The 23,132-nt window shown below is 35.2% G+C and overlaps 4 protein-coding genes across 4 annotated transcripts; 1 reads left to right on the forward strand and 3 right to left on the reverse strand.

The window, feature by feature from the left end:
- The first annotated feature begins 956 nt into the window (after positions 1 to 956).
- Positions 957 to 4,167, forward strand: LOC118041362 (protein MAIN-LIKE 2). Its single transcript, XM_035048661.2, has 6 exons — positions 957 to 1,111; positions 1,218 to 1,304; positions 1,385 to 2,029; positions 2,206 to 2,373; positions 2,465 to 2,854; positions 2,938 to 4,167. The coding sequence occupies exons 2-6, from the start codon at positions 1,221 to 1,223 to the stop codon at positions 3,652 to 3,654; spliced, it is 2,004 nt and encodes a 667-aa protein (XP_034904552.1). The 5' UTR covers positions 957 to 1,111; positions 1,218 to 1,220; the 3' UTR covers positions 3,655 to 4,167.
- A 414-nt stretch (positions 4,168 to 4,581) lies between these two features.
- Positions 4,582 to 8,412, reverse strand: LOC118041377 (BTB/POZ domain-containing protein At5g48130). Its single transcript, XM_035048685.2, has 4 exons — positions 7,594 to 8,412; positions 7,427 to 7,496; positions 5,965 to 7,116; positions 4,582 to 5,834 (listed from the first exon to the last, which is right to left on the reverse strand). The coding sequence occupies exons 1-4, from the start codon at positions 7,692 to 7,694 to the stop codon at positions 5,136 to 5,138; spliced, it is 2,022 nt and encodes a 673-aa protein (XP_034904576.1). The 5' UTR covers positions 7,695 to 8,412; the 3' UTR covers positions 4,582 to 5,135.
- Positions 8,413 to 10,268: 1,856 nt separating this feature from the next.
- On the reverse strand, positions 10,269 to 11,920 carry LOC118041370 (probable serine/threonine-protein kinase WNK11). Its single transcript, XM_035048671.2, has 3 exons — positions 11,769 to 11,920; positions 11,081 to 11,584; positions 10,269 to 10,940 (listed from the first exon to the last, which is right to left on the reverse strand). Exons 2-3 carry the CDS (start codon positions 11,582 to 11,584, stop codon positions 10,548 to 10,550), a joined length of 897 nt encoding a protein of 298 aa, XP_034904562.1. The 5' UTR covers positions 11,769 to 11,920; the 3' UTR covers positions 10,269 to 10,547.
- A 1,252-nt stretch (positions 11,921 to 13,172) lies between these two features.
- On the reverse strand, positions 13,173 to 15,088 carry LOC118041353 (uncharacterized). Its single transcript, XM_035048651.2, has one exon. It carries the CDS (start codon positions 14,681 to 14,683, stop codon positions 13,373 to 13,375), a length of 1,311 nt encoding a protein of 436 aa, XP_034904542.2. The 5' UTR covers positions 14,684 to 15,088; the 3' UTR covers positions 13,173 to 13,372.
- Positions 15,089 to 23,132: the final 8,044 nt, after the last annotated feature.

The raw sequence follows: 23,132 nt of genomic DNA on the forward strand, positions 1-23,132 counted from the left end.
TACCCAACATAATATCAACAAACAAACCAACACAAAAATACAAAAAAAAAAAAAAAAAAAACCTTTAATGTAAGCTATATATTTTTTTGCTTGCAATGGCACTTTAGTAATTGCATTTTTCCTTTGAAAAAAGTTCATAGGTGCCACACCGCACCCATCCATCATGAAGATCTCGAGGGGCCGCTTCCACTACCATCATGGAAGGTGGTGTCTGTCAGCCCGAGAAGACTACACGCATAACAAAAAAACACGGGCTCCTTCTACTCACTAGCATATGCATTGCATATACCAATAATTTTTTTTTTAATTTTTATAATTTATCAAAAGATCATATTACCCCTTAGCCAACATGATATCAATAAAAAAAACCAACACAAAAATACCAAAAAACCCCTTAATGCAAGCTATATATTTTTTGCTTGCAATGGCACTTTAGTAATTGCATTTTTCTTTTGAAAAGCAAAAAACAAGAATACTCCTGGCTAAAAGTTAAGAAAAATTAAGCTTTAGGTATCTTAAATAAAAAAAAATAAAAATAACATTATATCCCTAATCAAGCTTGCAAAGACAAATTAATTATATGAATGAGATGAATTTTGCTCATGCAAGTTATATAAGCCTGCACATGTAAAATTTTCATTCAATTATAAAATCTATTAAAATATAAGTTCTTGTACGATAAAAAATACTAAATAATGTTTAGAAATGTGATAACAATTATTTTATAAAATATTTTTTATTTAAAAATATATTAAAATAATATATATTTTTAAAAAAGTTAATATTAATATATCAAAAAAATCTAAAATTATATTAAAAATTATTTTTTTAAAAAAATTACTATTTAGAACACAATATCAAACATCCTCTCAAGTCTTTTATTTTAATAGCGTAAATAGTCATTCAATTATCGGGCCCGGTCCAGAATACTGCAAAACAGACACGTTTATAAGACACCTAAAGGGGAAGGATTAGGTTTTGATATCACGTCGCTTCGATGCTTAACCCGTCGTTTTGAAGCGGTTGCTGGTCGTAGCGTGAGAAAAAAATTAGAAGTCTCTTTCCGTCGTCGTTTTGCTAAAACCCCCCCTCCATCTCTATTTTATTTCAGGTTCGTAACTCCTCCTGTATCTTCTTCCTCGTTTTTCATTTTGACGATTAACTTGGGATTTAGATGTAATTATCAATATTAACATTGGTGGTGTGGCGGGAATCAGTGAATGGACACGAATCCCGGACCAATTGATGGGTGTGTACTGTATGATCAAGACAAGCATGTCTCCTCTGCGGTTTGGGATGGCCAGGTGTGTGTTTGCTTTTCTTGGATTATCTTATTAATTAATTAATGAAAGCAAATTGTGTGAGTTGTCGGTTTGATGTTCAGGAGCGTGGTGTGCTAAGATGCCATGAGCACACGTCCAAGTTGGGTGAATGGAAGCTAAGTCCTAAGCAAATTGAGTTGGTGGAGAAAGCTGGATTTGGTTACTTGAGAAAGATTCCGGCTATTAGTCTTGACAATCCTCTCATATCGGCGCTTGTTGAGAGGTGGAGGAAGGAGACCAATACGTTTCATTTGTCTGTTGGTGAAATGACTGTTACTCTTCAAGATGTTGCCTTGTTGCTTGGACTTGCCATTGATGGGAAGCCTGTTATTGGAATAACACATACCAGTTGTGCCTCAGTTTGCCAAAGGCTTTTAGGGAAATCGCCCGATTCTAACTACGCAAGTGGTGGGATGGTGAAGTTAAGTTGGTTGAAGGAGTTCTTTTCTCATTGTTCTGAAGATGCACCTATTGAAGAGGTTGAGCGCTGCACTCGCGCTTATCTTCTCTACCTTGTCGGTAGTACCATATTTTCCACCACCACTGGGAATAAGGTTCCTGTAATGTACCTTCCATTGTTTGCGAATTTTGAAGAAGCTGTGGAGTTTGCCTGGGGAGCAGCAGCATTAGCTTTCTTGTATAGAGCACTCGGCAATGCATGTGTTAAATCTCAGAGTACCATTTGTGGTTGCTTAACACTACTGCAGGTTATTTATGTTGTTTATAATAAAGCTATCCATTGATTATCTTTTTTATTATTATTATTAAAAAACAAAAGTGATGGAATGTGAGATTGAAGGACTTCTTTTCTGCAATTAATTTCATCCAAGGATAATAGTTCTCAAATAGACTATTAGTATTGACTGATTCTTGCTTTCTGTAGTGTTGGAGCTACTTCCATCTGAATGTGGGCCGACCAAAGCTTAATCGAGACCCCATCCATGATCATTTTCCATTTGTGCTTAGATGGAAGGGAAAACAAAGTGGGCCAACAACAAATCGTGATGTAGTTTTCTACCGCAAGGCACTGGACTCGTTGAAACCAACTGATGTAGGTTCTCACTTCTTTCAATTCGGTTCAGTTCTTATTCCACTTGATGCATAGAAAATGCTAATGCAACTGGCTTGGTGTTGACACATAGGTGGAGTGGCTTCCGTACAAAATTATGGACAGTACTGTAATACCAAAAGATATAAAAAATACCTTAATTTTAGGGAGATCAAAGACAATGCTAATATGCTTTGACAAGGCAGAACGCCACCTTCCTGATCGTTGCCTTAGGCAATATGGCATGCTTCAACCAATCCCAGAAGATGTGGAGCGGTGGCTGAGAAAGAGTCGAGGAGTTGACGGTGGGGTTGACTTGTCTGGGAAAATGGAGCTGGAGCTTAATGAATGGATGGATCGTCAACTCCATATTGTGGATGGGGATGATGGCGTGGAAGAGGGTGGCTACATGCAATGGTACTGGAAAATCACTCGTAAAGTTGTTGGAAGGCCTATATCTCTCTCATCTGAGTTCCAAAGGACGGTAGGGCTATGCTCAGACTTCAATTTTGCTATTACCTTTGTTTTTGATATAATCTGCAATGGTCTATTCTTTAACTGTTGCAGATCTCTGGTTTAAGAGAAATTTCTTATTTAGCGGATTCATTCTCAACAAAAGGGTTGGACGGACAACAATTTGAGTCAATTTCAAGGATCAGGTTTATTGCACAGGACTGTTTGAGGGACCAGATTGAAAGTCCAGTCACGCCATCAGCACCCCCACAAATTGAACTAGGAAAAAGGTCAAGGGGGAAGGAAAGGGTTAGAAGGAAAGGTAATGGGAAACGCAGGAGAAAGGATGAGCCAATGGAATATCAAGAAGCAAGTGAGGATGACCAGCCTCAGCTTTATGGTGCAGTTATCGTGGCTGATCAGTTACACTTGGACCAGGCAGATGGCGAGGTTGGTCAGTTACAGTCATGCCTGGCAGATGATAATTTTGACCCTCAACATCTGTCTCATGCAGCTGATGAGGATTATAGTGAAGAGTTACAAAATATGGTTAATCAGGAAGATGATGCAAAGCCTAGCACTGCTACAGAGGACATCAATGAGTCTCAGCCTTGTAAAGACGCTAACAATGAGAATGACTCCCAGTCATGTCATGTGACTATTGAGGTCAACAACAGAAAAATATATGGTGAGGCAAGTAAAGGGGTCGATGATTCCCAGTCTTGTGAGCCAACTAATGAGGTGAATGACTCACAGATTTGTCAGGAAAAGAGAAGTGATGTTCATGATTCTCAGCTTCTTGATGCATCAGCCAAGGTCAATGCCTCATGACTCTCTGATGCAACAATTAATGAGGTTCAGCGCAGTGGTGCTCTTGATGAGGTAAACAAGTTACAGCCTTCTGGTGCAACAGAAGGGGTCAATGATTCACAGCTTCCTGTCACAAATGAAGGGCTCAAAGACTCGCAGATTCTTGATGCAACCCAATAAGTAAATGACTCGCAGACCCCAAATACAACTGCAGAGATGAATGACTCGCAGCTCCCTGTTGCAACTAAAGAAGCTAATGACTCAAATCTCCCTGATGCAATTGAAGTGGCAAAAGATTCACAGCTTTCTGTGGACAAGTGTGATCAACCAAATGCCAAAGCTGCAATAGAGGATGTTCCAGCAACTCTTGAAACTGCTGAGGATGTTGCAAAGCAGGGTGATAAAAGTGTTGGATTATAAAATGAAGGCGTTGTCTTGTTAATTCTTCTGTTAGGGTACTCTTGATATGCTTGCTATTCACTACATAGTGTTCATTATATCTTCAACTGAAACATTTTGTTTTTTTTCCTTGCATTTCCTTGTCGTGTCATGAAGAGTAAAATGCTGATTTTATTCTGACAGGCAGCTCAAAACTAACACCACCAGTGTTCCAAAAATGGGGGACGATCAGTAGTTGTAGAAGAATACTTGCACTGTTATCGTTGTTGTGTTTAGGCTATGTTAGAGAACGTGATAGTATTGTTTCTCACTGCTTCCACAGTTAAAACTTCTGTTTTTGATGCAAAATATCAATTAACAACTACAGTATTCCTCTTAAATTTTAATGCCTTTATGAATTAAGTGGCAGTGATTATTGGATAGAGGAGGTGCAGTGCATCTTACTATTTGTTTGGATGCTTTAGTTATAGTTCTGTTATATGTATACATAGGCTCAGGTGGTATAATGACTCTTTGAGAAGAGATGTGCTGCACCTTTCTTCTAACAGTTCCTTTCTCTGGGTTGGGAAAGTTCATGGAAGCATCTGAGTGGTTTAATTAGGTGTGAGGAAGATAATATGCAGGCTTTTTTTGGACATTGGAGGACAAATCATCCGAAGAGCTACGGATTTTGTTTTCCCCCTCTTTTTAATCATATCCACCATAGTCTTCCTTTTTCCTCGTTCTTTATGAGTTTTGCTTGACATGCCTCAATATATGTTTTATCATCTCTTGCTACAGATGGTTTTCAACAATTAAGCTGCTGCGAACTTAAGTTCTGTAATTAATTAGCTGTTCAGACTCGTTTTTTAAACCACTCCAAAGACCATTCAAATTGTTGAATAATACAATCGGCAATTCTAGCGCTGGCTTGGGGTGGCGAAACCTCCAGAAAAACTCTACAACGTAACTCTACGCATGACCCCCACACAAATTTTAAGTTCTTTCTAGGATGGCTTTTTAAACAGAAGTGCTTCATTTACTCTCACAATCCAGCTTTTTTCTTCTTGGTTATATGGAATTTGTTTGCAATAGACTCTTCTTCATTACTCGTCTTTATTTTGCTACATCGGTTTGCTCCAGAGGCTGGAGACGGCTGGCTTTCTGTTGGATTTTCTACTTCCAAACAAGGTAATCCGGCGAAAGATCTTCAGTAGCTTGCAAGCATATTTTCTTTGTGAAGCGAAATTCACAGAACCAATGCAACCTGTAACATGCCCAAGTGGGTTCCTGTTCTTGCTTAGTGATCTGCTTTGCAAGCCATACGGTTTTGTGCTCTGTGGCTTGGTTGGCAGTGTTTCTGTTCTCTTCGAAGTTTTTTGCAATTGAAGGCTCTTCTTCAAGGAAAACAGCTCTTGTTCAAGGCTCTGAATTCTAAAGCTTGTGGACTCGTATTCTTTTCTAGAGAACTCACATCGTTGTACTGCAATGTCTTTTTGTAGCAAGAAACTCAATGTTCTACTACCTTGCTCTGCTCCATCCATATATGGGCTGTCTGCTAGATATTGGCTTTTGGTGTTCGGGCATCTTGAGCTTGGAAGACTGCCAGAGAACTCTCCACTTTGTGCATACCTAAACGAGTCCGAGCATTCCTTGAACGCTTGGTGCGTGTTCAGTTGTTGTACAAAAAGAGCCTGGACAATCAAACGTAATGGCATCATCTCATTTTGAACTGCGTCAATGCAAGCCCACTGTGACAGTTTTTGGCAGTTGAGGTACTTGCAAACTGCCCCCTTTTCTTCTTGGGATATGTCTAGGTGTGCCTGGAGAAGTAAAGAAGACACTAACATAAGTGTGTAATTAATTGAATCCTGGCTTTGTGAACAATGGTAATTAACTGATACTTGCTTTTAGCTTTCATTCGAGGCATGATGAGGTTTGTGAAAGACTTGCCTGCAGGAAAGTGTTCATTGCTCTGTACAGTTGATCATGGCTCTGTCTGCAAGATATTGGTACTGTTTCAATGAGTTCCATGAATCTTTTAGGCCTCATTCTGGGATCAGAAGCTATATGGGAGAGAAATGTATCCCATAGTTCTGCTACAGTTGAGTTACTAGCTGAAGGAGCATTGTTCGTGTCCATGTTCAAGGATACATTTGTTGAAAATATGCTCTCCATCGTAGCCAACTCCATTCTGGAACAATCTGAGTCGACTCGGCTGCTTGGAATGAGTAAATCTTCCACTTGCGCAAAGTGTAAAAGAGATGCAATCTGATCTTGCAACTTTACCTTGCTGTCATTTCTCAAACCAATGCCAATGGATCTGGAAAGCAATGCAAAGTAAAATCCAACAGGAATCACTCTACTGGCCTTCTCTCTCATTGGCAGTAAATCAAGAACGCCTTGTAGTATCGTTGAAACTTTATCATTTGCGTTGGCATCGCTACTTCTCTCACCGGAGCTCTCCCAGTATTGTATCGTCTTCTTAGAGAGTACCCATTTGTTTGCGTAGAAGACAACGATGGGGCTCACATATTTTTCTTTCATTCCTTGCCTCCTCAAGGATCCTATTATCCTTTTGAAGAATCCAAATGGTAGAGCAATGAGGTCTTTGATCCAAAGCTCCTGGCTCAGTATCTCATTGGCGGCTTCACAGCTCCAAGCTTGACCAGCCAATGCCTCCAGTGTAGCAACTGGTTTGTCTCTTCTCCTCTCAGGGTCAAGAATCTCCATGCAAGCCATGAAGGCTAGGGATTCGATGCAGCGGCTAACAATCAGCAGCTCTTCAGACCATGGAATCAGTGCTTGGCATCTTTGGAGAACGATCAAGGTATCATCCCAATTTTGTAAGACGACTTGGTTTAAATAGAGATCAAAACGCTCACAAAGATTGCCGGAGCAGAATTCTTCTGTCATTTCAAGGAACTCTGCTGCACATCGCAGGGCTGCTACATTAAAAGGGTCAATCAAGGTGGAAGAGCCATACATGAATAAAGAAATCATCTCAAAGGTTTCTGGTCCTCCAGGGAAACTCTGTGGCAGCTCAAGCTGAGTTGTCTCGATCAATCGTCTCTTGAAGTATCCACTCTTTGAAAATAAAGGGTTCTGCAAATACCAGAAAGAATGAAACTCAGAGGTATGCTTACTAGACCAGAAGTTACTCTGAAAATCTCTAATTATTATGTTCTTCATCACAAATCAAGGCATTTTGTCTTACATATTCCAAAGAGAGCAGGCAGGCCTGCTTTCAATGGACGAAAGTTGTTTCACAAGTGGTTTAAAATATTTTCAACCTTTTGTAAGCACCATTAAAATAGAACTCTCAGGCCTTTATTTGTCTGTATCAGTAAATTAGCCTCCACAGACACGGAGGAGCTAGCCTTTATATGGAATAAAAGAATCACATCCATCTTACCCTGTGAAGGTGGAATGTCCTCTCACCAACTCGAACTCGAACAGAAACAGGCAAACCAGTCTCTTGACTCCTGAAACAAGATCAAAGATTTATCAGCCTTTCAAAGACATCGGATGACTAATCATGTTGCTACCACAAATTAAAACCCAAGGTCTAGCATTTCTTACCATGAAATGATCTTAATCTTTAACAGGGCGGTCACGCTAGGTGAAGAGAAAGGGCTTGAGGCTGATGAACTATCTTTGGGGCTTGCAGTTTCCATTGGCATCGCTCATGAAAATGATTTCAAAGCTTAATATTAATGCTAGCACAAGCATACACACTTCTCATTTTTAACCCTCCCCTTCAATGCCCATAAATGCTTGAAACCCGTCTCAATAATCGAAGAAAAAAAGTAGAAAACGAGCTTCTAGAATCCAGAAACCAGTGGGAATATTGGGATAGAATAAAAGAGTAAAAGGAGGGTGTTTGATCTGCGTGTCCACAGTACACTCGAGCATTATTTTGTATTTCCATTCTAGTCAAAAGTCAAATGCACACGAGTGAACAACTCAAAATCCAAAGTTTAAGGCTTCAACAACGTTCCTCGAATGCCGAGAAGTTGAATTCCAGTACTCCTCGGCATCGGCCAGCAGATTATGGAAGAGCAACCAATCTTTTATGGATGCTTGCTTGGCAAGTTTTTGTGTTTAACTAAGATCCCATCAACTCTCCATCTTGCATCTTGGTTTCGATCAATAATTATGGCTTAATTTAATCATCTTCACGCATGTTTTGTTTAATATTAATGGCAATAAAAGTCCTTTGGTGGGCCAAGAAAAAGAAATGGAAGCTTGACGGTGAATCATATTTATGGATATAATTAAGCTCATCCATATTATGATGCTGTTGTAGAATACAACAATATTGTGTCGTTGTTGTAGAATAAATATTATAAATAAAACTAGAAGCTGCGGGAAAACACTGTTTTCTCATACTTATTAGCAGTGTTGATTATAATATTAATCAACATTATTTTATCTTTTTTATGTTATTGATTTTTTTATATATAATTTAATTTTTATATGATATGTTTATAGGATTTAGAGTTGATAATTTATTTTAATTTTTTTATTATATAGCTTTTGCAGTATCAAAAAAATATTTATGTATCAAACTGGTATTAGAAAAATATTTCAGCATCGCAGTATGGTCTATTTAAAAAAAATTAGTTAAAAAAATTATTAAAAAAATTAGACTAATAAACTTTGTGGAGTCAATGAACTGGTTTACAAGTTTGGTGAGGTAATCCTGATTGCCTTGATTTGCGGGTTTAGCAAAGTATTTTTTTTCTAATTAAACTTGGTTATGTGATTAACTATTTTTTTTTATCATATAGTTAAAAAAAATAGTTTAAAATAAAAACATGTTATTAAATTTTAGAAAGTTCATGGACCTGTTGATAGGTATGGCAAGTTTAACTTTTCTTTTCTTTTTTTTTCTTTATAAATTTATTTTTTTCAATTTCATCCTTTCATATTGGACTAGTTTTTTAAAAAAATATATCAATATTAATTTGACGTTTAATTTTACGATCATCTATTTTTGTTATCATATAGTTAAATAAACAATAGTGTGAAAAACAAAACAAGCTATTAAACCCGTGGAGTCCATTACCCAAAGCAAGGTAACCAAGGTTAATCAGGGATTATCTAATTTGATATCGTCTCAATAAAAAAAAAAAATTATCTTAAAGTTTTTTTAAAAAACTATATCATGTTTTTACTAGTCATCCAAGTTATCTTTAAACCTATTAAATTAAATAATTCATTTTGAATCAGTTCCCGCGCAATTTAATTCGAAACTTAATTTAGACAAGGAGCCAGATTAGCAGATTTTAAGATTAAACTGCTTGATTAGATTCAATAATACTACCATCAAACTAAACATGAAAATATATTAGAATTATGAAGATTTTTTTTGGTAGTATTATTGAGTCCAATATATATATATATATATATATATATATATAGAAGGGAGTGTGGAGAAATGAGAAGGGTCAAGAGCGTGTTGGGAAGTAGAAAAGGGGGAATTGATGAAGTGAATAAAATCTGGTCAAAAGGAGAGATGAAGTGCGGAAGAAGTTTGTTTTGTTTACTTCTTCATACCATTCTATGCCAACTCCCACGACGGCACGGCTTCTGAAAATTCGGGTGCTTTGGGTTGAGGGGTTTTGCTTCCCTGCTCTCCTCCGGTCAGTCTCAATCCCCAAAGCTATTTTCTCTACAATTTGACGAGGTCAACAATATACACACCAAGAACCCACTAGTCTAGTTTCACTAAATCCTAATAATATTGCAAATACCCATGGACATGCTCGTACAGAAAGTGCCTGTTCATGCACACTGAAGAGAACGAGCACCGGTTCCTTCTTGTTGAAACAAGCTCCTCGTGCAGCTCCGATCCTTGAGTGTGTATCAAGCCATGAATTCTTCATTTTGTTTTATATGCGTAAAGGTCGTCGTCCTCTTTTAGTTTAGATTGTCGTTGATTTACACTACCATGGCTTAATATCAAAGTCAATTAAGCAACTATGGTTGGGACTTGGGAGTCTTTTTACCTCAATAGCGAGAGCTCTCCCCTTCATTGCTTTTCAATGAGCGGCGGATAACATTTTCCAGGCATTCATCCTTCAAACTCATAAGCAGATTGGCAAGATTTTAAGATTTGGTTTCGTTGTTCTGTTAGATTTATCCCTCCATGGAAGCAGTGCTCAAATACTTGCCGCTAACGACGGGTTGAGTGGATTTATTTGGTCAGACATTATTCTGCAGACTGCAGATAGTACACAGTGTTCTCAGGATATAAAAATAAGAAAATTGACTGCAAATCATTCTTGGTACGTAGTTAGCACAGCAGATTTACATTGAAAGCCAGTTACCAGAATGGTTTGACCCATCTAAACAGACACCACTACAATTGTTGCTTTCAATTCAACCTGGAACTGCTTGGCTACGTGAAACATCAAGAAGAAAATGGAGAGATAGATACAGATTGTTTGAATCTCTACCTCCGGCCGAAACCCATGATTCAGACGGGAGTTAATGGCTAACTGAAGGCACGTGGTTCACCTGAAATGTCATCAAGCGCTACTGGCTGGTACAGTTTCATCGTCATTGACCTCAGAAAAGAAGGTGTCCTTGAGAAGATCGGAAGCTGAAGGTCTTGCTCTTGGCTCAGCAATACACTTCAATATAAAAGCCTTGACTTCAGGATCAGCCACCTTGTTCAAAGCTTGAGGCTTTACTCCAGAGGTAACCTTCTTGTATATCTTGGCAACATTATCACATTCACTGTATGGTATCTCCATCGTCACCATTTCAAGCAAACACATTCCGAAAGAGTAAATGTCCACCATTTCAGTGTAATCTTCTTCATAGAGTTCCGGTGCCATAAACTCCGGGGTGCCTAGTATCGAATGTGCAGTATGGCTTTTCCCCACTATTGCTGCAAACCCCAGATCCCCAATTTTCACCTGATACGCAGAATTTATACTAGTCTTAAAAGGCCTAGCTTGCACACATCTAATTAACTTGAACAGATAAGATATAGCAAAAACTCAATAACCTCAACGAAAAGAATCCGAAACACAATTTAAAAAAAAAAATTCAATACCTGACCACTGTTTCCATTGACGAATATGTTGCTGCAATTCAAATCTCTATGAATGACACAAGGATCATGCGTATGAAGAAATTCCAACCCCTCAAGAACTTGCTTTGACCACTTCTTCAAAGCTTTCAAAGACACATGGCGATGTTTCTTCCTGTAATCCCTCAAGTTCCCAGAAGTACAAACCTCAGTAATAAAATTGAGGGAGCTATCCTCTTCATCCAACCAAACACTATAACAAACAATGATGTACTTGTTCTTCAATGTTCTGAGTAACTGAACCTCGGAGTGAAGCCGATTGATGAGCACAGGATCCTCTATAAAATTTCTTAACCGCACCTTATTCCAAGCCACCTCAATCCCTTCGTGTTGGTCGAATGCCCTGTATACCTTCTTCACTGCACCTGCACCTAGCAAATCATTGTACCGTCCGAACCGACCGGTCGGATCAACCTCCACGAAAGGTTCATCATCTCTCTCAGATGTATTGCTTCTCGCCGCCGGCATCTTCAAAGACCAAGCCAATTAATTAATTAATAATCATTAAATCAAATTAAGGTTTGGGTGGAAACAGCAAAAATAAAAGAACATGCATGATATTGAATTGAGCAGGCGCTTCTGCTGCTGCTGATAATACATGGGATGCGAGTTAGAGGGTGGGTGACTAAGTGAGCGAGATTAGATAGAGTACCTTGCTTGAGTTCGTCGTGACAGGAATCAAACACGGAGGGGGGCGGGGAGAGGCCGAGAAGATGCTTCAGATATTTATACTCGCAAAGCGGTTAACGCGGGGTATCAGTTTTTCTTGTCAACGACGTCGTTCTTAACTCTTGTTTCGATTTTTCAACGACGCCGAACCATGACTACTTATAGTGACATGAGCATGAGTTCACGTTTTACATAGCAAATTGGCCACGTAAATGAAACCACAAAATAATAATATTATTATTAATGTTGTTATTAGCAAGACATTAACCTCTCTTTTTGCCTCTTTTCAAAACAATTGCAAGTAAAAATTGATGAAAATAATATTTTAAAAAAATTATTTTTTATATTAAAAATTTTCGAGATCGGAACATAACTGAAAGCCACCTCTGAAGATTTCTCCCAAGCATACAAAATAATAATTTAAAAAAAAAAATTGAAATCGCATGAGAGGTACCACACCTCTCGCCGCCCCGCGGGGGGGGGGGGGGATAAAAATCATCAATTATTGGCCGATTTTCTGGCAACAGAGAGCTGGCAATGCTAGCTATCCAGCGGAAAAGCAAATTAAACCGATGGGACATATGACACCCGTGTTGTGATTTATTTTACATTCATGACTCTAGACCTCTTTGAGCTTCGTTTTCCTACCAGTAAAAAGCAACGGGGCTGGAACATGGAACCAAACATGTCATTACCCCTCCTTCATGGGTTCCCCGTGCTTGCCCATTGCCCTGGAACCGAGACATTAAATCTCACTATCTCTCTCTGCTACTTGATGTTGCTTGTCCAACAAAATCTAAACTTTCTGGAAGAAGGACAGCATCATGGCGATGCTGCTTAGATTGACAGCAGCATGTTGTCTGAACCGAACGTTAACATGACAATTGACTAGCCCTTGATCCCACTAGAATAAGTAATGCCAATCGAAATATTAACATTTCAATGATGGCGCACAAAGACAGGCTGCTAAGAATTTTTTTAGTTTGTAAACATCAAGCACTGCAGTGGATTGACGGTGGAGTCGATTTCTAAGTTTATCATCTGCAGAACTATGTTTGCTAAGTACTAGAACTCTAATGAGTGAAACGTAAACTTGAAAATGTGATGTATTGGCCTCTATCAAACAACAAAATAACTAGAATAATAAGTTGATCCAAAATGTGAATCCAGTTAGGTGTCTTCAAGAAATCTTAATTGCACATCAAATAATTCTTTGTTTTCTGCTATCTTCAAATTTATTCAGCATACCAAAACTGAGAATTGAAAATGTCTGACGGGGTTACAAACACAGCAAACTTGAATACTAGACATGTTTCCTCCAAACCACACACACAAAGAATTTGAAACATGAATACTAGAAGGATTGAATACTAACTTGCAACATGAGTCATCATAATTTCTTCTTTTCATTAAGCTCACAAGTCATATACAAACAGAGGAAAAAGGAAAACAGCGGCAATGGTGCATGTTTCCTCACAAAGACAATGGTAAATGTTTCCTCAAAAACAAAAGGTATCATACGAGCTAATAAATTATGCCACTAAACAAATGCTTGCCAGCTTAGAGCATTAACAAAAATATTACAGTTTACCAAGGGTTAGAATTCTCCCTTACAGAAGGTGACCTGGAACCCATGCTCCCATCTCTTCCAAACCTCGAGATACTCCTTCCACTCTTAGGAGTACCAACTCCAGGGCTTGCCCCTCTATAACTAGCACGGAGGGTTTCATCTACAGATGACAAAGACCTAGAAATTGCATTCCTCACAAACTTCTGCGCAGCAGGAGAAAGTGTCCGTGCACTTGGACTAGCACTTCCCCCTCTACTTGGAGAGGGCAAAGGTGGTTTTCGAAACATCTTTGACTTCTCCCTCAACCTCCGTGCAGCCTCCCTCAATAATGAATGGGCCTTCACATCCCGTGCAGGTGGATTGGGAATTTTAAAAGGTGGCCCACTGCCGCCACCGCCACCAATATCAATAGGAGTATCTTCAGGTTCCAACCTCAATGGTGTCCCTTCAATCTCACCCCAAGTAATAAATGGCAACTCGTCAACTCCGGGAGCTGGTGAGGGTGTCCTAACAAAATTATACCCATCATCTGCCTTCTTCCCTGTTTCCTCATAAAGCCTCTCCGGCATCCTCCTTAAATCCTCCAAATCATACTTCTTCGCCTTATCCCCATCTCTATCATACATGGGAAGTGGAGTAGCCCCAACTACTGGAGTATTAATCACCTCAACAACACCATTTTTTAGCCTAGTATCCAACATTTTACAATGAAAACGTGTATTAGACATGTTAATTTCTTTAGTCAAACCCTTCAATCTCACAGCCCGTTCCTCCTCGGTCAATGGAGCCTCACCCCTATCTGCCGGATGATACATTAGCAAATTCTTCGCTGTGTACTTCCACCCCTCCAATGTGCTCGGAGGCTGATCGGAGGTTCCAAAACCATCCGTAATCCTATCCCTCTTTGCATCCCCGATCAATTTAACATCCTTCTTTTCAACTTCTAAGAAGTGCCCATATCTCTCTTTCCTTTTCCTATTCCCTTTCTCTAATATCTTCGAAAAACTGTCATTATCCTCACTCGTATATCTCCTAAAAAAATCATCTAAACCCAAATTCTCATCAACAGCATTTTCATTTTCAATCTCACTAGACTCTGCATTACTAGATAATCCCCTATCCATAACAACGCTAGGTGTTTGCATTCGGCTATCAAACTCATCAAATTGAGTGAAATTACCAATAAAAGTAAAACCTGGGGTTTGAGTTTGGGTTTGATTTCTAGCCCGATTGCTGCCATCGGAGTGGATATTTTTTACCATCTTGCCACGGCGCTCCATAATCTTCAACTGGGCATCTCGAATTTGGATCGGGTCCCCCGTTTTCATAGCTTCCAGCCAATCAAAACGGTCACGGAGCTTCGAGATATCAGGGAAGAAGTCGCGCTCGATGATTTTCTCGATAGCGGCCACATAACTGTCCTAGTCGAGAACTGTGGATCGTTTTCTAGGATATATCGGGGTGTTGTTGATTGAAGAGACATTGTAGGAGATTTGAAGGGTCCTTTCGGGATTTGAAGATGGCGACGGAGATGAAAGGTGGCGTGGTGAGTGCCCTGGAGAGAGAAGCATGGTGGATTTATAATGAATTAGGTTTTTAGATTTCTGTAATCGAGTTTGGGAAATGGTTAGGGTTGGGTTCCTTCTGCTTTCGAGAATCGAAGGAGAAAGGGTGCGGGAGAATTCAAGCGCGCGTGATTATGATTTGTGTGGGTGTCTTTGGTTGGTAGTGTTGAAGAGAGTTGAAATGTCCGCGATCCAACGGTTATGATGAATTCCTCATTAAATAAAGGACATATCCGATCGTCGAATTCAGGGGGGGGCACGCATGTCAAGTTCTTGATATCCAGCGGCTAAATGAAAAGGGTAAAGTTCATTTTGGCCCTTCTAGTTTCATCGACCTCGTGCCTCGACTCTTGTGATTTAAGAGTTTTCAATACTACCCTTATTTTATGTTTGAATTTTGCAATACTTTGTTTTCATGTAAATGTCAAACCTAATATGACTTCTTCTAAATATTGATCTCCAAACTTATTTTTGGTTTTTGGTAGAGTAAGAACTTATGAGTTCAAAACTCTTATAATTTGATTTTCACTTTTTTACTTAATTGATTTCATATTGTGTTTATCTTTACATAGAATAAAATAAGAATATTGGCCTCATGTCACCAAAATTATATTATATGTTATTATCACATCTAATTACATGTGTATATTGTCATGCCCTCTAATCTTTCAAAAATATTTCATGGAATGTGCTATAATATTGATAAATCAATTGTCAAAAGTTCAAACTAATATAGAAGTTCAAAGTTTAATTTAATTGAAGTGATTTTTTTTATGATTCTACTATGAAAAAATTATAGAAATAATATTATTTATATCTTATATTACAATGACATAATGATTTCAGGGTACAAATATATTGTTATTTTAAAGCAAATTCAAGCTTTAACAATTACTAGATTGATGCCCGGCGCAATACCTCAGGTGAGACCATAAACAATTTTAAGCTAAAAAAAATATTTAGTAGACGATTATGTTCTTAAAGAAATGAGAGAAACTTGATAACCAGGTTAAATCTTGATTAATTTAATAATATGATAAAAAAAAATAAGGTGGCAACAAAAACAACAAACAAATTTTTTTAAAATAAAATATTGTATTGTGCAAAGCTAGGCTAACTCCTGAAACTCATGATCTGAATATAAGATATGCCTGGATTACATGTCTATTATGCGTCTTAAGTTATGAGATGATAATTTGATAGAAAAATTTTTTGAAAAAAAACTACAAAGCAATTTTTTTAAGAAAAAAACACAATATCGAACGTTGATACTCGAAAAGAAAATAAGAAAAAAAAGATGTCGACCCTTATTAACTTTTCAAACCCGTGACCTTGGTCATCAAACCAAAAGCTATACATGAAAAAATTGTGAAGCCCAATCCCTAAGAAATTAAATGTTGAAAAATGAAATTGAAAAAAAGTTAAACAAAAAAATCCAAAAATAAAAAATAAATTAAAGGGCAACAACAAATTTTCAATTTGAGAGTTAAATTGAAAGGATAAAAACATTAACAAAAGGAGAAAAAATCAATGTCGAGGCCAACAAGAAAGGTGGAATTTCTTGATTTTATCAAAACCTAAAAAGAAGAAGGAGATGAAAAAGAAAAAAAAAGAAATGTGGTGGGGGAGAACCTAAACAAACTATTAAAGTTAGAAGCAAAGTCAAAGATAAGAGGTCAAAGCTAAAATTATGATGCTTCATTTATGAAAGGAATCATTTTACGAGGGAATGTCTAAAAAGGGATAACTTAACATTGTTTTAGTGGAGAAGGATGTTGAGGAAATAGCATATGTAAGTCAAAAATTCATTCAAGGGAAAAGTTAGCCAAATTGACGAGGATGTAGCTTGGCCATATTACCTTTGGTGAGGCAGAAATAGAGTTTTGTACATCTTGATGAATGGATATATCTTGGTGAAGAAAATAAAATTAATATCTTTTTTGGGTTAATTTGTTTCGGATTTTTAGTGGTCAAGACATATCACAAAGGTTAGGACATTAGAGTTGTTGTGTTAATAAAACTGTGTATGGTGATAAAGTGATGTGGGTACAACAGTGGATGGAAGACTAGGTCAGATGGGTTTTATGATGGAATGCTATTTTGTGTGTATGCTTGTGCAGGTTTATGACTTTCTGAAAAGACTTCAAAACAATATGATGTTGATCACTAAAATTGAGTTGCTCATTTCTATACTTATAGGTTGCATGTGGGGATTTAAAGAGTTAGGTAAACTTAAGGGGGTTTATTGTGAGTGTCTAAAACTCTATGTGGTTGTAAAAAAAATGATGGTATCTTTGAGGGATGTTATGGGAGTGTCCAGCTTTGCAAAATAGACTTATAAGTGAATAATTTGGCATATGGGATTGCCAAGAAGATGAGTATTATTTATGTGTGACTTGGGAGAGTTACATATGACTTTTGGTAGACATGACATCATGTAACAATATGGTGTTGCAACTTTAGTTTTGTCAAAATGAGAATGATGGGATTGATCTTGACAATTTTGGGATAGTCTCAAAATATATAGTTTGACTCTGTTTAGGAACAAGAACCTTAGAATAATATAGTTACATCTTTGACTTGGAAAAAAATTGGTGATGGGATTGTCAATGTCTTTATTATTATGGATTTGATGAATTGAGTTCTGGTTGAATATAGACAGATTCAAGAGGCTTTATATATGTGGCATAAAACTATGACAATAGACACATTTAGTGAGATGTACTTCAAGTTTGTTTCGATGAGGAAATAAAGTTTTTTTGGTTGGAGAGGTTTGTTACATGGTTAAATTTGTCAAGGGTACATTGTCAAAAACACTACTGGAAATACACAATGGAAATAGTAGTCAATGGTATAGTGTTAAAATCAACAATGTCAATGAAATTACCAACATCGATAAAAATCAGTAGCATTGGTTGATGCAAGCTAAGATTTGGATGTTGAACAGTCCAAGTCATGCATAACTATCAGTAAAGAGCTGGTCAGATAGACATTCATTTAATGGGAAAAGGTGTTAGTAGAGTTGTGAGAAGTTTTGGTAGTTGTCAAATATGACTAGTTAAAAACTATTCAGATTATGGGTAATAGGTCATCAAACATGAAGCATGACTAAAGATGCTCTATAAGGTCATTAATTTTATGGGACAATAAGAGAGATTGCCTAACACTTGTTGAAATGAGACTACTAAGTTCATAAAAAACATAGAGAAGAAATTGCTCCATTATGTTCTTAAAAATAAGAATGACAACTTTGTTTTGTAACTTCCAAGAAATTGTTTATAAATAGGGTTAAGAGCCTTTATTATGTAGTATGCAAGCTTGATGAAAGTTTTATGCATGGCATACATATACGAATTTATGTCTATTCTTTTTTAAAAATTTAATAAAAGGTTGGGAAATAGTTCCTATAAATCTTGTTATGTACTTTACTTTGCTTGTGTTAATTGTGCTTACTTGTAAAAAAATTAAGCGTGGAAACCTTTTAGGATGAAGAAAACACATAGTTGTAGGCAAACACAAACAAACAAGTAAAGAAAAGCTTAGTCTAAAAGGACTAGATAACTGCATAGGAGTTGGAATTTTATGGACAAAAATTTATCCATGTGACAAGTGGTATTAAAGTGTGGTTGCAATTCAAGAAAGGCCTACATATATTGAAGGCTTGATAGGATTGATCGAAAAGGGTGAAGATTTCTCTAGTGCTATTATTGGATTTTAAAGAACAAAAAAAAAAATCCATGGCTTGACACCATAAAAAGAGAGCTAAAAAAATAATGACAATCAATCCCTTAGAATAAAAATATAAAATGATGAAATCAGAAGAAGAAAATAATAAAAAAAGTATTAAAACACAAAGCACCAACAAAACCAAGTGAAATTGTCAAAATCTACAAATAGAACCAAGCAGACAATCATTATTTGATAGGTGGCTCACAGTGGTGGCTCGCACAACACTACGAGCCTATTATTTTTTTATCGTAGAAAAGATATTGAGACGATGCATATTAAAAAAAAAAATCCAAGATTATGATCATTGACTCGAGATCCAAAAATATTAAAAAGCAATGAAAAAAATGGTTGAGCCAAACCTAGTGAATCTGTTGAATCTATGAGTCGAGACATGATACCAAGATAACTCAATAAAATAAAAAAGGTAAATAAACAAAGAATACTAATTTAAAAAAAAAAACAAAATTCCTTCAAGTATTGCTTCAAATTAAATGTCAGGGGTGCAATCAATAAATTTAATTTAATAAAAAAATAAAATAGGGTCAACCATATTTTTCATCAAATAAATAATATCAAAACGATGCAAACCTGTAAACTCAAGTTAAACTCTCAAACCTGCAATCCATTAAATTCTTGACCCGGGCTCAACTCAGGAACTCAATGTCTAAAAAAATAAATGTTAGATGATGAAATCAATTAATTCAATTCAAAAATAAAATAAAATAAATTTCCTTTGGAAAATCTAAATTTAACAAAGACCAAAAAACCTAAAAGCAAGGTGGCTCATGTTATTTTAAAATTGACCATAAAAATCTCATAAAAAGTGAATAAAAAAAATAACAAAATGGAAAAAAAGCAAAAAAAAAAAACCACGGAAACCCGTAATTGTGTCAACTTCATAAATCAAAGTCAATCTTTTAAACCTATAAACCATTAAATTTTAGACCTGGACTAAACTAAGAAGCTTAACACTAGTCCAATTAAATGTTGGAAGATAAAATTTTAAAAAAAATCAATCTAAGAAAATCTTGCAAGGTAAAAAAAATACAATAATAAAAAAATATTAGATTTTATAGAAAAAAAAAAACAAAAAAAATGATTAAATTGCCAAATGTTTTTTGCAAAAACCATATAAAAAATAGCAATAAAAAGAATATAAACATTGGGGGTGAAATAAAAAAAGTATTAATTTAATAAAGAGAACAACGGTGAAATTTGAAGAACCCTTTAATTCCATAATTATTTTTAAAATTTTAAAAACTGTAATAAAGAGAATAAAGATGAAATCTTAAGCATAACAAAAGGCCAATACAAAAATCACTTAGGAGAGAATGAAAAAGAAAAACAAAAGGTTGCACGCATCACTCAAACCATCATTAAGCTAGACACATTGTTTATTTATGGAGGGGACGTTGAGATCCTTGACCATCTTGTGCTCGAGATAACCTTGCACGAAGAAAGGTGAAAACAATGACAATGCTTAAGAGTCAATAATTTTATGGTAAAGGATAAAACGAATAAAAAAATCAATCTACAAAAAACTAAGACTATGTTTGGTAACGAGGTTGTGTCTGTGTTTTGTTTAAAACACATATGCAACCTGTTTGGTAAAGAAAAATACACAATTCATTGTTTATGGGCCCTACATATTTTTGTGTCTGAGACTAGGAAAAGGAAAAGCAGCAAAATGTTGCTTCTTGCGCACTGTTCATGCTAATTGCATTTGCATTATTCAATTAGCATGAACAGTGTACATTAATACACTATTCGTGTGAACAGTGCAAGAGAATTGCAGTGTTCACTTAAAAATCAATGAATAGGGCAATTCACTTACATTGTTCACGTGAACTTTTTTTTTTAATGTGTTAATTTTTTTAATAGTTTTGTTTTTTAAAAAAACTAGTTTGCAGTGAATTATATTCACTCGCATTGTAATATCAATTTTATATCTGATAATATTTTATCTAATTTCATTACACGCTCAAAAAATTATGAAAAATATAGTTCTTATCATATTAAATTTTGTACGTAATGGATTTATAAATAGTTTAATGGAATAATAAAAAATATTTTATATAAAGTATTATTTATTTCATGATGTAATAGGAGTAATTAATTCTACAATAGTTAAATTTAAAACCATCAATATTAATATATATTTTTCAAAATTATTTTATAACCTCAATTTTAAAAGCATTTTTAATCAAACACAATAAACTATTTTTTTCTTCAACCTCAATTTTAACCATAGTTTTAACCAAACACCTATTTTTTCAAACCAACTTCAACTAAAAATACTTTTTATAAAAAACAATTTTTTTCAAACCAAAACCACAACAGATACCGCAATACCAAACACACTCTAAATCAACCCATGTTAACCCGACCAACCTATGAAATGGGGATAACCTCACAAAAAAGTTGAACAAATCACAAAGCTCATAACCCAATACATCAACATCAAAAGATAAAAATAATAATAATAATAATAATAATAACAAATTAATAAGTCAATGTCAAATAATAAAAATAGAAAAAAAAATATTCTAAAACGGATTTAAAAAAAATACCGAACTCAAACTAGGTAAAGCATTGAAACTGGTGAATTGGGTTATGAGAATAGATTAAATAAAAGGAAAAAATAATCACAAAGAAAAAATCTTTAATTATAAATAAATAAATAAACAATAATGACCAAATCTTGCACCAAAAATAATTGAAAAAAACTAAATAGGGACTAAATTGAAAAGAAAATAAATGAAGAAAAGGATAGAAAAAAGTAATGAAAAAAATGAGGACCAAAATTTGAAAAAAAAATGAATTAAAATTCTAAAGGACAAAATCAAACAATTAAAATAAATGCAAAGGATGAAAAAACATCAATAAAAAAAATAAGGACCAGATTGTAAACAAAAAAAGAAATTAAATTAAATTTGAAGAGGGATAAAATTGAAAAAAATAAACTTTAAAAAACATTAAAATCAAAGCAAATAGAAATCAAAAGAATGAGAACCGAACCAAAAAAACAAAAAACCAAAATGGAGGACAAAACAAAATTTTTCAAGGCCTAACATGAAAACCAAAGTCCAAGAGGGAGAAATGAAGGGCGGGAGAAAAAACTCCATCATCATCAAACCGCCGCCTGCCTTGGTGAATGCGTCACTCCACTCTAGCTACTATATCACATCCTTGCGTATTGGATGAGACGAAATTTTTTTTTTTTTTTTATCACTATAATTATCTACACATGCCTTTTAAATAGCGCAGAGGGCTTTAATGTGCTGAATAGCACGCGTAGGCATATTTTACCAATTTATTAATATTTTAATAAGACGAATTACAAAAATAAAAGTCCAAGGGCATATATATATATATATATATATATATATATATATAAAACATGGTGCAAAGATAAAAACGTTCTTAGAAGTCATTCTCTAAATCTAAATAATCAAAGGTTAACTATGTAATTTTGCTGTATAAAAATAATGCAAAGACAAATAAATCCCTCCCCGCAAGACCATTTTTTCTGAGTACCTAGACGTATAAGTGTTATTTTACTATGCAAATTAAAACAAAAGGACAAAAAAATTAAAACCCCTAACAGAAGACCTTCTTTTTTTTTTTTTTTTTTTTTTTTCAGATTTCAACGACAAAAGAGTATTTTACTGTGTATTATAAAGTTGAACGACAACTTTTTTCTAGATCAATTCTCAAATGATATTTGGTTTCTATGAATAATACAATTTTTCCCTCAATATCAAGGTAATTGTTAAGAGCAATGAAAGGCAAAATCATCATTACACTACTTCATTCTACAATGAGTCTCCTCACATGCTACAGTAATTCACTAAGACCTTTTAGTTTTTTTGTTAATGATTATAACAAGAAAAAAAAAACATAATGAAAAGAAGAACAAGCCTTTTGATGTAAGTTTAATAATTTAGTGATATCAATGGTAATTAAATAATTTTACTATACTTAGAATAATAATGACTAAAAAGTCTATAAAGGGAAGTTTTATATGGCTTTTTACTTTTAAGGGTAAATAAGTTATTTTACTCTGCAAAAAATAAAAAAAATAATTTTTCCCCGATCAATTTGATAATGGTCAATGAACTATAAGGAAAAAATCATATTACTCCTAAAACAAGTTATTGGATTTTGTTCGAGAATGACAAAATAATCATTTCAATATTCAAATCCTCAATAATATATGTCTTGAGCTATAGTGTTTTATTAATCTCTTTTAGATTTTTTTTTTGGATGCTTTAAGATATTCAAAAAGTTCAACGTATTCTTCTCTATCAAACAATAAATAACAAAATCTAACAATGAGTACATATTTTCAATTTTTTTTATTTTTAGGTTTTTAAGTATTTTTAAAGGATGAAATAAGAAAATATAACCAAAATAATTAAGAAAAGGCACCAATAAACATGAAAAACAAGTTTTCATCATATAACAAAAAAATCTAAAACGA

The sequence above is a fragment of the Populus alba genome, chromosome 14 (assembly GCF_005239225.2).
Source record: "Populus alba chromosome 14, ASM523922v2, whole genome shotgun sequence".
In the NCBI taxonomy this organism is placed as follows: Eukaryota; Viridiplantae; Streptophyta; class Magnoliopsida; order Malpighiales; family Salicaceae; genus Populus; species Populus alba.

What these genes read in the sequence shown, in the direction of transcription:
- LOC118041362 (XM_035048661.2), top strand. Translation starts at nt 1,221, where the DNA reads ATGGACACGAATCCCGGACCAATTGATGGGTGTGTACTGTATGATCAA. An exon ending in CTGCGGTTTGGGATGGCCAG is followed by an intron (nt 1,305 to 1,384) that starts GTGTGTGTTTGC and finishes TTTGATGTTCAG; the next exon opens with GAGCGTGGTGTGCTAAGATG. An exon ending in GTTGCTTAACACTACTGCAG is followed by an intron (nt 2,030 to 2,205) that starts GTTATTTATGTT and finishes TGCTTTCTGTAG; the next exon opens with TGTTGGAGCTACTTCCATCT.
- LOC118041377 (XM_035048685.2), bottom strand. Translation starts at nt 7,694, where the DNA reads ATGCCAATGGAAACTGCAAGCCCCAAAGATAGTTCATCAGCCTCAAGC. An exon ending in AAGATTAAGATCATTTCATG is followed by an intron (nt 7,497 to 7,593) that starts GTAAGAAATGCT and finishes ATCTTGTTTCAG; the next exon opens with GAGTCAAGAGACTGGTTTGC. An exon ending in GGACATTCCACCTTCACAGG is followed by an intron (nt 7,117 to 7,426) that starts GTAAGATGGATG and finishes TGGTATTTGCAG; the next exon opens with AACCCTTTATTTTCAAAGAG.
- LOC118041370 (XM_035048671.2), bottom strand. Translation starts at nt 11,584, where the DNA reads ATGCCGGCGGCGAGAAGCAATACATCTGAGAGAGATGATGAACCTTTC. An exon ending in TCAATGGAAACAGTGGTCAG is followed by an intron (nt 10,941 to 11,080) that starts GTATTGAATTTT and finishes TCTGCGTATCAG; the next exon opens with GTGAAAATTGGGGATCTGGG.
- LOC118041353 (XM_035048651.2), bottom strand. Translation starts at nt 14,683, where the DNA reads ATGAAAACGGGGGACCCGATCCAAATTCGAGATGCCCAGTTGAAGATT.